This window comes from Nothobranchius furzeri, chromosome 5, assembly GCF_043380555.1.
Source record: "Nothobranchius furzeri strain GRZ-AD chromosome 5, NfurGRZ-RIMD1, whole genome shotgun sequence".
Taxonomy (NCBI): Eukaryota; Metazoa; Chordata; class Actinopteri; order Cyprinodontiformes; family Nothobranchiidae; genus Nothobranchius; species Nothobranchius furzeri.
In genome coordinates this window covers 73,124,394-73,142,334 of record NC_091745.1, presented here as the reverse complement: position 1 = coordinate 73,142,334, position 17,941 = coordinate 73,124,394, and the positions used below count along the sequence as shown (strand labels likewise).

At 40.7% G+C, this 17,941-nt stretch overlaps 1 protein-coding gene across 1 annotated transcript; it reads right to left on the bottom strand.

The window, feature by feature from the left end:
* Positions 1-4,749: 4,749 nt before the first annotated feature.
* On the bottom strand, positions 4,750-16,917 carry LOC107379407 (meprin A subunit beta). Its single transcript, XM_015950138.3, has 18 exons — positions 16,874-16,917; positions 16,718-16,799; positions 15,363-15,381; positions 15,235-15,264; positions 15,119-15,144; positions 14,956-15,034; positions 14,714-14,831; positions 14,156-14,334; positions 13,828-14,046; positions 13,256-13,417; positions 12,217-12,447; positions 11,691-12,140; positions 11,428-11,601; positions 10,960-11,065; positions 10,808-10,852; positions 6,418-7,557; positions 5,489-5,533; positions 4,750-5,139 (listed from the first exon to the last, which is right to left on the bottom strand). Exons 2-18 carry the CDS (start codon positions 16,784-16,786, stop codon positions 5,061-5,063), a joined length of 3,171 nt encoding a protein of 1,056 aa, XP_015805624.3. The 5' UTR covers positions 16,787-16,799; positions 16,874-16,917; the 3' UTR covers positions 4,750-5,060.
* Positions 16,918-17,941: the final 1,024 nt, after the last annotated feature.

The window sequence follows — 17,941 nt, the reverse complement described above, 5'->3', positions numbered from 1 at the left end:
AGAATGTCGAGGTCCTCTTGGACCCTCCTTGGAACCGAAGCCGGTAGAAAAGCAGCGGTGCCGACCAAACTAGTTTTGGAATGCTTCCAGATCATGTCAGGTTCATTGGTGTCTCCGAGACCCTGAAGGGGTCGTGAGGTTCAGCTTTTATTCTGAAGGAACCGTTGTGGTCAGGTGTACTTGCAACAGATTTTATCCAGCTTGTCGAGGTTCTTGTTGGCTGAAGAGGAAGTCCGGATGGCTTGTCCGAGACTTCTCTAGAACGCTTTGAACAAAAGAAAAGGTGGCGTGGAATAGTTTTTATAATTGTCATATTTTGGTTTACTGGCGAATCAGAATTTGACATGCAAAAGAGGGTTTATACAAACATCACAGAAAACCACGCCTCGCGCCAGAAACAAAGGTTCTGATTGGATCAGACAAAAGGAGATGTGTCGTGTGGCTTTAACATTGCGTGTCATCAGTGTCTAGTGCAAATGTCCAGGATTATAATAACTTGTAAAATATTACTGATCACAGGATTATAATATCAAGTAATAACATTGTCATTTCACAGACTGATTGAACATTGGGCTCACATTATTATTGGTAATTAACGAAGTTGTTGATTATGTGTTTATCAAAAGAGAGTTCTTCGTCTTCGTCTTGAGCTGTAACAGATGTGAAGCAGTTCAGATGAGCAGAGTGCATGAAAGACCTTGGCCACTATCTCATGTAGATTAGGCTGTCAGAGACTTTATGTCTTTGCTCGAGCAGACGCAGCAGATCATGACCTTAAGGTCAAAAACAGGACATTCATGACGCTACACTTGCCACGAGCCGCTTCTGGGATATGTCAGTTACCTCAGTTAACATAGGGCTAGACAGGAAATCACACACAGTTTCAGTCTAAATTCCCTGTATTTTTCAAAATAAAAGTATTGCAGAAAAAGACCCACTGCAATTAGCACATTATCCAAACGTGGGGGTGTAGGACCCCCTCATCTACCTGCAGCACTGGGCTCTGAATCACCTCGAGATGCAAAAATTCACTGTGAGAATCATGTATTTTAACTTCTCAAGTGTCTTCAATGCCACCCAACACATCTACTGCAGCAGAGGATGAGGGGTGCAGGAGTGGCAAACATCTGACTGCATGGACCATCAACTACCTCACAAACAGGCCACAGTACGTGAGGCTGCACAACTGTGTGTCTAAAGTGGTTGTGTGCAGTACGGGAGCTCCACAGGGTATGTTGCTCTCACCCTTTCTTTTCACCTCGGACTTCACCTAAACACCAGCAGCTGTCATCTCCAGAAGTTCCCTCTGATGACTTGGCCTTTGTCAGTTGTGTGTCTGAGGGGAATGACCTGGAGTACAGGTCAGTCATCATGGACTTTGTGGACTTGTATTAGCATTACTAATATTACTACATAAGCATTACTGGAACACCAGTAAAACACAGGAAAGGGTGATTGACTTATAGAGAAACACTCTGAAATTGTTCAAGTGAGTCATCCTTATTCATAGGATGGAAAAATGTAATGAAAATGCATGAGTGATTCCAGTTGTCTGAACGAATTTCAAAGTTGCTAAATGTGGCGGGCCTAGCAGGTGCTCTTGCGAAAAGGAAAAGAAAAAAATGGCCTTGTCTAAAAACGCCCGCATGACTGATGATTTTAATTGTGAACATTAATTTTCTGCATTTACAAACATTGGTTTCCAAGCAGGGGTGCACAGTGGCACTGTGGTTATTGCTGTTGCTGTGCAACAAGAAGGTCTTGGGTTCAAACCCCAATCTGGGGTCTTTCTGCATGGAGTTTGCATTTTCTCCTTGTGCATGCATGGGTTCTCTCCAGGTACCCTAGCCTTTTCTCACAGTCCAAAACATGACTGTCAGATTGATTGGTTTCTCTACATTGTTCTTAGGTGTGTGTGTGTGTGTGTGTGTGTGTGTGTGTGTGTGTGTGTGTGTGTGTGTGTGTGTGTGTGTGTGTGTGTGTGTGTGTGTGTGTGTGTGTGTGTGTGTGTGTGTGTGTGTGTGTGAGATTTGTTGTTTGTCCTGTGTCTCTCTGTGTTGCCCTGTGATGGCCTGGCAATCTGTCCAGGGTATACCTTGCCTGTTTGCCTGAAGATAGCTGCAGATAGCGGGTATAAAATGAATGGATGGATCCAATCGGAGGAGCTATTAGTTTGGTTCTGAGGCATGCTACCAACCACAACACAAAGTACAATATATTCATATTTGGCATGTGGTAAAGAAAGGAAATTCCTCAGAACAGACTTTGGTGAATAGTAGGGATGAGCGAGTACACCACTATCTGTATCTGTATCTGTTCAACCAACTAAATTATCTGTATCTGTACTCGGAATGGGCGTGACATAACCCGGACGTGGGCGTGGTTTAACTGGAAGTGGGTGTGGTTTACATCAATATATTACTTTAAGTCTGAAATTGCTATGGATTGATCAGAAGTTGATATGTGTATTGTTTATTTGAAAACTATTTACAGAGCAGCCTCAGAATTGAGATTAAATATTTTTGATCACAATAGTAAAGGAACTATTTCAGAAAAAGTGTTTCAATAAAATCAGAACATTAATATTTAAGTGCATGGCTTAATACATCTGAACTCATGCAGTAGGAACTAGGAAATATGAAATGCTAGAACCAGACACAACTTTATGTATATTTTTTCATTTTAATTTAATTAAACAGGTTTTTTACTTAACGTTCTTGGCATTTAGCCCCACACAAAGTTAAACAAAACAATGTTGATTAAGGTGTGTGTGTCTGAGGGAGATAGAGAGGGTGAGAGGGAGAGAGATGGAGTAAAAAAACACCGACCGGAGCGGAGGTAGTGAGTGACTGATGCAGCACGTCAGCTGTCTTGTCAAATGCACCATGTAAGATACGTAAAAAGTAACTTTAAATGTTCAACCGAAAAAGAGGCGAGCTGAAGAAAACCAAGGGAAAACTGAAGAAACGTGAGCAGCAGTGAAGCGATCACAGCGAGATCCGTTACTGTCTGTGTGTGTGCGTGGATGAGCCGGACGGACTGCGCTCCCAGCCGGCTAGAGAGTTTTGTGTGTAGGGAGGGGCGGGCGCTCTATGTGACTGGCCAATCACAGAGCGTGAAGACAGTCAGTTACCCAATGAGGATTTTCCTTCAGCACGATTACAGATATTTACTAGGTTTACTCGTTTCATGCTCGTATTCGTGAAAAATGCTTTATCCGGCTCATCCCTATTTATTACTTTACTTATTATTTTTCTTGTTTTGATACTTATCATTTTTTGTCTTGAGTTACTTGATTTGTACCCTATTGGTCCTTATGACTACTGAGATGATCACCTTTCCTTGTTTTACCCCTTTTCTATTCCTTGATTCGTGATTGAAGTAGCTTTCAAAGTTAATGGTGACAAGTTATGGAAGTGGATAATATAATTTTACTTATTTTTATTTTCCTCATTTAATTTTGTTTTGCTTAGTTGCTTCCTTTTGTTTGGTTATCCATTTCGGATAAACAGGAGGGAATGTAATGGGAAAATTTATGTTTATTAATTCTTGATCATGGACTCAATCAACTGAATGTAAATGTATTGCTCTATGCCTCTTTGCATGACACACACACACACACAAGACACACACACACACACACACACACACACACACACACACACACATATTCTTGACTTCCCACACACACACAATCTCTCTCCTCTCTCTCTCTCTCTCTCTCTCTCTCTCTCTCTCTCTCTCTCTTTCTCTCTCTCTCTCTCTCTCTCTCTCTTTCTCTCTCTATCTATCTCTTGGTATAAATAAACTCTGTGACTGGATGTTCGGGGTATTTTGCCTCGTGCATCATGCCACAGTTATAACTGTTTGACTTGTTTGCTCATTGTCTCCTTCTCTTTTCACTATAGGAAATGGGTTATTGATAAACATATTGAGAAAATCCATGACAGTTGTCTTCGGTGTGTGGGGAGACATTGACATGCCGAGTTTGCAACATTCTTCATTTTGTAATGGGTGGGTTTTCAGGTGGTGAAATAAGTTCGTGGTACTGCTACGTTTTGTGGCTATCATTTTCTGGCATGTCTAGTAAATTACCACATTTTGTTCCATGTCCTCCTTGCGAAATGTAAACCATCGCCAGATTATTGATCCAGTACTGTTTTTCTTTGGAACTTGCTCGTCTGACTCCGCTAAAGTTCTCGCTTGCTCATCTGAAGCTGCCGCCATATTCTTTTCATTCTTTTCAACACGCACCCTCTATGTAGTCAGCGAAGAATGACGTGACCTGGCTGGAGCATGCTGATAGGGGTGTCAACATCAACGTTTTACCGGTTGGAAGGGGGATTTGTGATGCATTGGCATGGTGTGGGAGTTATTTTTTAACAAATTGGACTCTCACAGCTATGACAGTTTTTACTCGATGGTTGAGATAGAGCAATTTTAACCACCGTACGTCCAAAAACACGTGATACATCGAGTATATTCGATATAGCGCCCACCCCTACTACTGAGATCTGTCTATGGGTCCTGGTCCGACTAGGTCCAAAAGGGTTCAGAATAAAGCAACTGAACCTTTTGGATTACCCTGACCTGGATGACTGAGAACCTTCACCAGCGTATTCCCAGACTATATTCACACACATCTTTTATTCTAACTTGTTACAAGCCACCAGAACACAAAGTTAAATACGTGTATTAGTATGGAGTTGACTACACAATGTAAAGAAGGAAAAATCATCAGACTCAGACTTTGATCAACTTTTTATCAGGTAAATCAAGAGCTATAATTCTGCACTTTCATAATAAAAAGAAATATCATTTTGGTCTATCACTGCTTTAACAAAATCCACATCCAACAAGATTATGGACCCATCACAAAACAGCATCAATGACATAAAATTAACAAAACGACAAAAAATGCACAATTTTCCCAACATAATTATGTGTGTATAGCATTCTTCTTTTCAAATCTCTTTTAGGAAACAACAGTAAAAATAACATTTGCAAAGAATTTCTTGGTGCTTTTACTACAAAGACTGGATGTAAATAGTCAATCTACATTAAGGCACAAAAAGCATCACTGCCAGCAGGAGAATGAGGACCGGAGACGCCAACTTTCCAGGAGAGGAGCCAGAAAGTCTACGGCACAAAATAAAAAAAATATTAATAAGAAAAACGCTTAAACATGAAATGCATTTTATTAGCATTAAAGACCTTCTAACACGGGTACTCAAATACAAGTGAAACTGAAGGGTCTAGGAGAGGGAATGCTGTTCGAAAAAGTATTAAATTGAGTATTAAATTGAGAAATGACTGAGCCAGTAATATGACATTCCTATTGAGTACCACTGCCTTATAAACTTTGAAAATTTCATAAGCTGTGTTAAAACATGCTATACATTACTTTATACACAAGTATGACACTACTTTCTTTGGAGTGCTAGAAAGCTTTTATACATGTTAAATGTTGGAACAAATATGGGGATACCTGGCAGCTTCTGTCACAGTTGGGTTACTGGTGGCAGGTAAGATCCTGTTAAAGTCACAGAAATAAATTAATAGGTTAGACACAGGATGCTTGTTTTCTATGTATTAATCTGTTTTGTCGTGATTTAATACCAAGCTCTTTAAAAAAATGTTTTATCTGGTTAGGGATCCTTGTTTTGAACTAATACAGCTTTTCTCGATTGCTTAAACACTATAACCAATCCTTTGAACTCAAATTCCAAAACCATAATGTTATTTTACAAAAGCACACCCATTCCCCTAAACTATGCACACTATTCCCCTGCTTTACACCTTATACATTGAATTTTTACCTAGCTCTGCATCACACTGTTAAAAGTTGAAGTACAACATTTGTGTGATTCAGGGCGTAAGGCAAAGCGGATAAGAAAATAGCTTTTGCCCATTCACTTCCATTCATAGTTTCTTTGTTATAGGGACCCATGGGTCGACCAGAAGGGGAGGAGACCATGGCTCCCTATTTAGTGGCCAACATGGCAGAACACATTCAGCCTTATGTTGTTTGTGGAAATAAAACATCAGCATTGCATTCTTTACTCAAGAAACAAGAGAGAATTTTGGCAGTGGAAGAGTCAGGTTGCTGTTAGTCAATCAGATGCGGGATGTCTGCATGTCTCAAACATACACCCCCCACCCACCCTGGAAAACTTATACTCATTCCTGCTAGAGACCATAGTAAAATAATTAATGATTGGTGTGTATGCCCACTTTAAATAATGCAACTAAATTGTGACGTTTAACTGTCATTTGTGTATATTTTGTTGCCTGTAACTATAATTTATGATCATACCAACTAAAGCTTTTCAAGTGTTAATCATTGCAGTATAAACATGGCTGGATTGCTATAAAAAGAAAATTTAAAGTCCAAAACACGTAGATATGTGGACATACCTGTTGTTATTTGGTGTTTTGGAAGTTGGTCTGATGGTGGTTGTTGTCGTGGACGTTGTGGTGGATTTAGTTGTGGGTGTTGTGGAAGTTGTTGTGGTGGATTTGGTTGTGGGCGTTGTGGTGGTCGTTGCTGTGGTGGGTTTAGTTGTGGGTGTTGTGGAAGTTGTTGTGGTGGATTTGGTTGTGAGTGTTGTGGTGGTCGTTGCTGTGGTGGATTTTGTTGTGGGTGTTGTGGAAGTTGCTGTGGTGGATTTTGTTGTGGGTGTAGTGGTGGTTGTTGCTGTGGTGGATTTAGTTGTGGGTGTTGTGGAAGTTGCTGTGGTGGATTTTGTTGTGGGTGTTGTGGTGGTTGTTGCTGTGGTGGATTTTGTTGTGGGTGTTGTGGTGGTTGTTGCTGTGGTGGATTTAGTTGTGGGTGTTGTGGAAGTTGCTGTGGTGGATTTTGTTGTGGGTGTTGTGGTGGTTGTTGCTGTGGTGGATTTTGTTGTGGGTGTAGTGGTGGTCGTTGCTGTGGTGGACTTTGTTGTGGGTGCTGTGGTGGTCGTTGTGGTGGATTTAGTTGTGGGTGTTGTGGTGGTTGTTGCTGTGGTGGACTTTGTTGTGGGTGTTGTGGTGGTCGTTGTGGTGGATTTTGTTGTGGGTGTAGTGGTGGTCGTTGCTGTGGTGGATTTTGTTGTGGGTGTTGTGGTGGTCGTTGCTGTGGTGGATTTTGTTGTGGGTGTTGTGGTGGTCGTTGCTGTGGTGGATTTTGTTGTGGGTGTTGTGGTGGTTGTTGCTGTGGTGGATTTTGTTGTGGGTGTTGTGGTGGTTGTTGTGGTGGATTTTGTTGTGGGTGTTGTGGTGGTCGTTACTGTGGTGGACTTTGTTGTGGGTGTTATGGTGGTCGTTGTTGTGGTGGATTTTGTTGTGGGTGTTGTGGTGGTCGTTACTGTGGTGGATTTTGTTGTGGGTGTTGTGGTGGTTGTTGTTGTGGTGGATTTTGTTGTGGGTGTTGTGGTGGTTGTTGTGGTGGATTTTGTTGTGGGTGTTGTGGTGGTCGTTGCTGTGGTGGATTTTGTTGTGGGTGTTGTGGTGGTCGTTGCTGTGGTGGATTTTGTTGATGAGATGATAGTAGAGCTAGACGAGATGGTTGATGAAATCCTGCAACGGGTAAAAAAATATTTTACAGAATGCACTCTGGTTATAGCAATCCCTATTGAAAAATGTTAGGTAGATCTATCAGTCAGCTATGACCAGAACTTGTGGTCCCAAACTTGCTTAAAAACTTTTAAAATGATCAGACACCCCAATTTACAATTAATTCAGTACAAAATCCTACACAGAGTACACTATACAGGCATCAGATGTTCAGGATGGGTTTTTGTCGCCTGACACCTGCACAAACAACATTCCTGACAATTACATTCACGCACTGTGGTCCTGTCCACTTGTCCAGAAATTCTGGGGTTGAGTATGTGAAGACCTGTCAAAATGTCTGAAATGTCATATCCCAACTGCCCCCTCTCTTTGTTTGCTGGGAAACCTGGATGATGTCCCGATTGAAACATCTTTGGTTCATGTGGTTCTGACTGCCATATGCATCGCAAAGGAAACTATCCTCTGTGACTCTTGAGGGGGGCTTTTCTGGTTGCAGTCTCCCTGGGGTCCCTGCGCTCTGGGGCAGCCCCTGAATCTCTGAGACTTGGAGCTCCTTCCATCTCCTAGCATCTTTGAGGTCCAAATCTGTGGTCCCTCACACTCTCTGTTGGATGCTCCTATAGAGAAACCTTACATGTACAAGAGCGGGTACGCACATAGTTGCTCACATGGTGCTCTCATAAGTATGGACTTGAGCACGTTCAACACGTCGGCTGTGGTAAGCACTGTGATTTATTATCGTGATTGTTCACTAAAACAATGTTGATTTTATATTTCCTCATCAGGTTGACACAGTGATAGTTTGCTTCTGTTGTATTGCTGTGTATCCCTCTTCTTTTTTTTTCTCTCTCCTTCTGCAGGTCTAGAAGCAGACACCTCTGTCTCCGTGTCCGGTCGGAATTATAAGCATTCAAAAAACAATAACAATAAAGTTTCAAGTATCAGGCGTGACATTAAATGCAGATGTTTTGATGCTCCACCTGAGTAAATCTGTAAGGCTTGTCACCAGTATTCAGACATTAGTTCTGTTTGCTTCACAGCCAGACAGTTCATGAGGGGGGGGGGGGGGGGGGGGGGGAATAGACTCTGGTTAAACACCAAGCTCCACCTTAATTGTAACCGTTAGCATTTCAAACCCCTTTAAAGACTATGTGCACTTTTTGTGCAGATCACAGAACACCTCTCACAAAACTGTCTGCTTGATCCATACCAATCTGGGATCAAAAAGGGCCACTCCACTGAAACAGCTCTGTTAGCAATGACAGAATTCTTAAAAGAAGGTAGAGGGCCTGCCAAATTCTCGGTACTTATCCTGCTTGATTTATCGGCTGCATTTGACTCTGTCAACCATGGCTTACTTTTGTCCATATGCTCTAGCATGGGCATCACAGGGAAAACACACTCCTGTTTTGAATCGTACCTCACAGGATGATCATTCAGTGCATCTTGGCTAGGACAATCTTCTGCTGTTCGACATCTTGCTACAGGAGTCCCCCAGGGCTCTGTAGGACTTCTTCTCTTTGACACATACACCATCTCACTGGGTAAGATCATTCGATCTCATGGCTTCTCCTACTACTGCTATGCTGATGACACCCAGCTCTATCTGTCATTCTTGCCGGCCGACTACGCAGTTTCTGCACAAATCTCGGACTGTTTTTCTGACATATCAATATGGATGAAATCCCACCATTTCCAATTCAATCTCTCTAAAACGGAATTAATTGTCATCCCAGTGGAACCATCCATACGGCACAATATTCAAATCCATTCAAATCCGTGTGTGCGTGTGCTAAGCCCCGGATCTTCTTCAATCCTAAATACGCCCCTGGTCCACACCTCATGCGCAAATGCAGACAGAACTTACCAGGGAGAAAATGAACAGACACGAATGACTGTGTGTTAATTATATATTTTTTGGTGAAGCCACTTAGAAACTTAGAAAATGTTACTGTAGCCATGTGCAGAATGCAGCCGGAGTTCATGAATAATCAGCGATCTGCCTGCCGCTCTCTGCATCTCTGCTCAAAATCCCCGCTACGCTGAGTCCATATAATATAGGTAGAAACTGGATCTCTTTTGTGCTCCTTCTGGGTGTGTAAGTTAAGGGCATCGGGGAGCCTGACAACCAAGTGGCTCTCCTGTAATTTGAACCCAGTATCCAACTCCAGATCGGGGCTTGGATCGGGAAGTAAAGCCCGAGTCCTGATCAGTCTGAAACCACTTGATCGGGGCCGATCAGATCGGGACATCCCTATCCAGAATGCTGTGGCACGTCTGGTCTTCAATCAACCTAAAAGAGCATGTCACCCCTCTGTTCATTGAGCTCCATGCATGCTACCGCTAGCTGCACACATGAAATTCAAATCGCTAGCACTAGCATACAAGCCCTGGATGGTACGGCTCCCATCTACCCAAATCCTCTTGCAAAGGCTTAAGTCATGGCGCGGCCGCTGTGGTCATTGAAGGATCGTCAACAAGGAGTGCTTACACCACACTCAGGACACTACAGACTCTTTTCGTGTATCGTTCCACAGATGTGGAACGACCTACCAAGCACTAGTGGAACAGGGGCATCCTTGTCGATTTTCAAGAAACTCCTGAAGACCCAGCTCTTCAGAAAGCATCTTCTAAACTAGGACCCTCCCTGCACCCGTCCCCCACTCCACTGCACACTCCATGTTCGCTTCCCTCTATGATTGATTATTCTGCCTCAATGCCACCTAGAATTGACTGAATAGTGTTTGTTGTTAGCCTTAGGGGCAACCTCCAGGCTTGATTATCACTTTGGAGAAAAGCGTCTGCTAAATACATAAACATATATAGCCATCGATGACGGTCCTAATGTCCATTGAAACATCCTTCATGTTTCCATTTTTAGAAAAGTTTTCTTTTTCTCTTCAGACTGTTAAAATCCATCTGAAGAATCCATTAGAATTAATTTAGATTATTGTGCTTTTATTGTGATTTTTAGATTTTATGAAATTCTAAGGACTGTATTTGTTTTGTTTTGTGTGTATGAAGTGTTTTGGGTGTCTTGCATTGATGCTTCATTTGAATAAATGATGATGGTAATGATGATGATAATGATGATGACGAAGTTACACAACTTTCCCACCACAATAAGAAGCAAGATGTAGTTAAATCATCTGAGATATCTAGTGGAGGCCAACACCAAGTATGCTGCATCATGTGGCAGACGGCTTCTTTTCACAGCCAAAAACATTTGACGTTACTTTAAATTTGGAGTTACCTGTTGTCTAGTGTTGTAAGACGAGGAGCGGTAGTCGAGGCAGACCTGCAAAATTCGAAAAAATTGTATCAAAGGTAAATTCTACATTTCTCTCATATTTTGTTTTAAATTTTACTTTTTGCTTTCAAAAGATATTTGACAAAATGTCTCACTGTGGCAAGCAGGGGCCTTCACTGGGAACCGATGGAGGATTTTTTACATCCACTGGTCTCACTTGAGGGCACGGTAGAGTACTTCCATTAATAAGTGGAGTGAGATCTGCTCAAAAACAAGCAGAAAAGTCATTAAAAGCAAATGTGTCACTAGTAAAATATTCTACACTCTGTTTATTCAAGTATTGTCTTTTTGAAACAAAGTGTATAAAAAAGGCATTATTATTATCATTATTATTATTATTAGGACTACTACGACTACTACTACTACTACTTTTATTATTATTATTATTATTATTATTACCAGTACCCTCTCTAATCACAATAATTAAAATAAAAAATAAGTTTAAAAATGAACTGGTTGTGGTGTGTCATTTTCAGTATAAAAGCACGTAAACATTCATTATTATATTTCAGTTTCAGACGCATTTCACATTTTTTCGATAAAAAAACAAAGCTGTAACTCACCCTCAAAGTTGAACATGAAAATGGCGCTCCCTCCCTTGAGGACCTCTCTAGTTTGCAAATCATTGATTTGTGCAAAATATGAGTATCCCCACAGAGGTTTACCGTAGACTAACTCCCCATTGTCATAAAACACTCCTACTCCAGTCTCACGTGGATTACTCCACACATTTGTACCTGATTTTAGAAAATACACATAGCACAAAAATAAATGTATGTGTAAATTTCTTTTTCTTTTTTAAATTTTAATTTAAATGTCAACTTACCACCGTAGAGTTGGGTTTCATCACTGACAAAATTTGATTGCTTAGTCATCTGTTCCTGCTTGTTGGGCGTTTGATCCAGTAACTGGAAATTCATTTGCCGTTTTAGGCAGGGCCACTGCAGCTGGTTGTCATTTACACCAGATAAGAGTTGAACATACATTCCAACAAACGTTTTGTAAAGTATAGCAGCTACCCTATAAGCATAGCCATTTTTGGAATACTGCCGTGGGCTGTAAATTCTGGTTCCAGATGCATCAGTGTTTAAACGATTCACCAGATTGTCAATCTGCAGGATTACATGTGGACACTCAGTCTCGGAGAGATTAATGTCGTCAATTGAAAAGCCACCTTTGGAGCTTCCTGCACCTTTCCGAACCTCAAACACCACCTGAAATTTCGTGGTGGCATTCAGAGAAACAACATGGAGCTTCCAGTAAGATGTCTGTGGTCCTGTAACACAGAGTTTATATTTATACTTGGAGAAAAATGCAAGTATTAAATAACTACCTTCATATTTTGGCATTACCTTGAACCTGACCCACCAGGCGGAGGATTCCTGTTGAATCCTTGTCATTTTGAAACTCTCTGATCCAGATGTTGAGGGCATCAGACTCATTCCCACTGTTAAAGTAGTAGAACTGCAGGCACTGGACATTACATCCCCTTTTAGGACTCATAACCTTGGTCTCCAACCGAGCTGAATCTCCTTGTTGACCTGATGCTGTGCTAGCGTGCATGAAGTATCCCGTCTCCTGATCTGGAATGATGTCCAAAATAATGTTATGGTGGATTCTCTCTTGCAATGGACATAAACATTTGGACTGATTGAGATGTACGTTATAGGTGCACAGCCTGCGGAAATAAGTCCATCAAGACAAATGAAACCAACATGAAATAATTTGAAAAGTTCTTAAAGCTGCTATAGCAAATTTAAAAAAATAGCTTATTTTTTCATCCCTCTTTTGTTTTAACATAGTACAGCTATAAATATGTGGTGGAGATATAAAAATGTTTTTTTTAAGTAATAAAGTGGTTCTCTCGCGTTTGTCTAAAAGCCTCTGCCAATAGCAAGATTTTGACCAAAATCTACCGTTGAACCATCCGGTTGTTGGTCTCACCGACCCACCACAATACCCTGGGTCTTCCACTTGCGTGTTTAGCAACAGAACAACAGAAATGGTGTGAGAGGAGAAACAGCCGGCTGCTACCACTTCAACTTTAGGACAAACTACCAGAGTCCCAAAAAGAAAAACACCATTTGAAGTCACGAACAATAAAAGACAGTTGGACCTAGAAAATGGTGACTAATGTTTAGCTCTCTCTCGTATCCTCTGACATCGCAGGTTTCAAGTTCTGGTGGACTGGACACGGATCCAAGGAAGATTCCCGATGAAAGGAGTGAGGTTTCTGTGACCTTGTTTGTCTTCTAAACCTAACTTGTTCTGTAGATTCGCAAGAACAGCTTTAAGGCGTCTTATTACAATGAAAGGGTATTTTCATGTTGATTTCAGTTATGTTTGTTGTATGTCTTTTCAAATAAATTGTTTTAAACTTTAAAATATTACTTTGATTTCCACTTCCAGTAGGTAAAGTGGTGTGATCTGAGCTTGGACCTGCCGTAACCTGGGTAACAACTTTCCAGGGATTTCCACCCTGTGAGCACTGGTTCATCTGGCACGTGGTCCCATTAGAAAAGCCACAATACAACATGAATGCAACGGTTGAGTCTGTGGAAAAAGCAGACATGTTTTTTTCATAATGATATATATATATATATATTCTCTCTTTTTATTTCAAACAAATAAAACAATACATATAGTAATTTCCAACTTAGATAACTCATCACAACCATAATTGTTCGAAAAGAAATAGGAAGAAGTATAGCTTATTTCACCTATCCCTAAATCAATTTACTCATACTTAAAAAATTTAAAATATCAGAATACAACAACTTCTGGACACAACATCACAACACAACAACACGAATTTCAATAATGTTAATATATATTATAACTCCAGTACATATACAAATTAGTGCGCAGGGTTCAGGGACTACAAAGAGGGGACCGCCTATTGAGGACCACTGACTTAAAACATTGCTAACATCCAACACATTCAGCTCTCTGTAGATACTCACTGCAGTGGTAGAGCAAGTTCAACTCTTTAACATCCAGGGAACTCATTTCCAGGTTTTGGCCAATCACATCTTGGTATTTTGGATCTATGGTAATGACTGTTGATCCATTGCCATTGGTGAATGCATCTTTGCCATAGTGCATCACTGACCAGTAGTCATATGGTGTTCCATGGGCGGTGCTGACCGAACTGCTTACTTTATCAAAATTATGTTGTTGACCTGCATGAGAGAGAACTGCTGCTTAGACAACACTGTACAAGTTGATTTGATTTTGATGGTAGACGTCAATAGTTCAAGCTAATGTGTATGTGTTGGGCAACAGTTTAACCTGATAAAATGTTGCTCCATATGATCTGCACGTAATCGTCTCTGTCATATCGAGACTGTTCATGGTAGAAGCCCAGAGCATGAAGAATCTCATGTTCAGCAATGGAAATCCAATCACAGCCTGCTCCAATCGAGAGGTCCTGTCCATTAAGGAACTGCCGACCAATATAAGACCAACATCTACAATAAAAAAAACACTGATCAGTAAAAGTGGCATTATGTTTTGTTAATAATACCTGACTTTGAATGATCTTATATCAAATACATTTTTCTAGGTCATTGAAAGAAGCATTAGGCTAGCTTGTGAAAATTGCACCATTTTCAATAACCTGCTATTTCACCCCAACCTTCTGACTCAGCCTGTATTTGATCATTATAAAAGTATGAGGGGAAACAATGTTTCATGTTTGTGGTATTTTTGTGAGCTTCCTTCCCTCTCAGCACCGCACCGATTTCCAACCCACTACAGGACATGTAAATAAGGGCCCAGTACAGTGTGGGACTTATAGGGTATGTCATAAGCTAGTCATAATGTGAAAGCAAAATCAGAAATACATACCCAGTCAGCTTCTGGATTTTAAGATAATAGGTCTCTGAGTCGTGTACTTTGAAATCAATGCATGACTTCACTCTGAACTGGTCCAGTGCTCTCACGATGACTCCTTTTGCATTCAGGTCTTTAATTATCCCCAAAAAGTGGTGAAATAAGGAAACAAAGACATGAAAGTTACTTATTTAATTTCATATTATATAAAAGGCAGTATGGGTAATGTTGTGTTATTAAAAACAAATCATATTTACCAAGACTTTGGTCCAACACATAGGAGACTGGGGATGTCCACAGTATCGTCTCATCAATAACTGTACTGCGAGTGTTTCTCTGAGACAAACAGCAGAAAATGTGAGAAACAAATACTTACAAGATCAAATACAATGTAATCTTGGTTTTTTGTGGAAAACGTACCCGCTTAATGTCGTTATAAAATACATCTGAGACAGAGCAAAGGACAGCAGTTGAACATTGTTATATATGAAAACAAAGCAACAAATATCTACTAACACGAGGAAAAATTTACTCACCATCTGGAATCTTAGAGTGTTCGCCAACATCTACAAAAAATCAGAAGATTTTTCTTTTGAAATTTACATTATTCACAAAAAAAAAACTATTAATAAATCTGAAAAAATAAAGGATTGGTAGAACTTACCCACTATCTCTACTTCCAGCTGAAATAAAACAAGAAAAATCAATGTTTAAAAAAGTCAGTCAACGTGTTTGGTGTTCTTAAAGCCCCAGTGTGTAATATTTTTACTGGTGTACTATCAAATTCTGTGAATCCAGTTCACAAAGTTGTCCCTTTTCATCAACATTTCTTACCAACATGAATTCTAAACATTCCTTTCAGCTTGAAATTCATCATTTTTAAATACATAAACTGTGGTCGATGCTCCATGGTCATCTACCATCTTGAAATACAGTAGCTATTTACGCACATACGAGCTCTGCGTTTGCACTATGACTATAACCTGAAAGAAGCAGCAGAGGGCAGCAGTTTGCCCTGGAAGCATGGAGTTGCCAATTCAAACCAAAAGATTCAGCCAACAAACATCGAAATCGAAAGACACGTCAAATCTGTCAGGTCGTCCTCATGTAATCACACTCGGCAGCCATATTTCATGAAATCCCCACCCCCTTTTAGCTGGACACCAGCCTACAAGTAGTGTCCCTAGATCCCTGTGTCTCCTCAAGTTTTTCATTCATCTCTTCTTCATACTAGAGCTCCCGATCTGGTCCCAATGTATCAGTGCCAACGGCTTTTTGCAAGACATGTCCTATAGTTCCTTCTACCTGAGTCTCTTCTCCTCCTGCAGCCTGCCGTCTCTCTCCCAACAGGCTCCAGTGCTCAACCACAATGACCTTCGCTCCTTCTCCACCAATGATTACATCAACCGTACACCGCAGTTATCTGCAGTTAATCCAAGGCCTCAGGAACTCCTACAGATCATTCACAATGTAGCTCCTAAATGGTGCTGATGGAGCCCCTCCAAGATCCATCTGGTTTGGTTATTTCGCAGCGGCCCACGGTTGTGTCTAGCTGGTGGCTAAGCGGCAGCTAGTGATGGCTGCTCTATCTCTCCACCACGTCTCCCACCTCACGCTAACCTTCCTCAGCTAGCCGATGGCTAACAAGCAGCCAGTAATGGCAGCCAGCTTGTTTACAACACCACTACTCCCGGATCCAAGGAGCCCCCCGTGCTAACACCACCCTTCCTACATGTGTGAATTGGTGATAGGGTCAAGGACAGAAAATATATACTTTTCAAAAAAGTGTTTATGTAGTTATTCCACAAATACTTGTAATACAGTTTAACAACTTTGGTAAATTTTACGCATAAATAAATGTCGATAAATAGCTACCATTTTGATATAACGAGAAAAGAAGAGTGGATTAAAAATACTGCATAAAATCAGAATTATTAAAGCTTATAATTGAGCTTTCCATCCCTTTTTAATGCTGCACTTTTCAAATAAAAACTTTTCTGAGAACAATAATTAACTTACTGTTTTGAGGGAGAAAGTTGATGTTACTGCCACGTTTGCCATAAGGATAATGAAGCGTTTCATTTCCATGGTGAGTCTTGGACTGGAAGAAAGTAAATGAAACACATTAATATTAACTTTTCATTTATTAATGATTTTATTTAATGTGTCTCTCACCTTGGTTTACATACAGCCTTGTCGATCTGCCTTCCAGCTTCAAATAAGATGCTCCACCTTGGCAGGTTTTTAAAGGACCGGAACGTCACAAAGCAGGTTGGATTGTTTCAAAGAACCCGCAGCACAGTGACTGTCATTGTTTAAAGTTATGTCAGTTATGTCAGTAAACCATAATTTTTACGGTAGATGTAAGCAAATATTTTTGTCATTGTCACGTAGTTTACAGTGGTGTGAAAAACTATTTGCCCCTTCCTGATTTCTTATTCTTTTGCATGTTTGTCACACAAAATGTTTCTGATCATCAAACACATTTAACCGTTAGTCAAAGATAACACAAGTAAACACAAAATGCAGTTTTGAAATGATGGTTTTTATTATTTAGGGAGAGAAAAAAATCCAAACCTACATTGCCCTGTGTGAAAAAATAATTGCCCCCCCCCCCCCCCCCGTTAAAAAATAACCCAACTGTGGTGTTTCACACCTGAGTTCAATTTCTGTAGCCACCCCCAAGCCTGATTACTGCCAAATCTGTTTCAATCAAGAAATCGCTTAAATATGAGCTGCCTGACACAGAGAAGTAGACCAAAAGCACCTCAAAAGCTAGACATCATGCCAAGATCCAAAGAAATTCAAGAACAGATGAGAACAAAAGTAATTGAGATCTATCGGTCTGGTAAAGGTTATAAAGCCATTTCTAAAGAGTCAGGTTTATAATAGTAAGAAATTATTTTATTAAAATTGTAACACAACAAGTGAACTAAGCATTTACCATGAATGGATGGAGCTAAAGGTGATGTAGGAACCTATGTGTAAATGAGGTGTTGGTCAGTACTTCCGAATCTCGGAAAGTGTTGTCTCCGGATGAAAAAGAATTTGGTTTGCCCTAAAGTATGATGTTATTTTCAGAAGCACATTCAGACGCAATCTCTCTGTGTTCTTCCTCACCCTTGATGACCCTCATCACGGATCTGGAAGTCAGAGAGGTCGGATGACCTTGGGGTACCCAGGTCCGGTAGACTGACCGCAAACACTAACTTCTCCAGTCCAAAAGATGTCACCAGGCAGCAC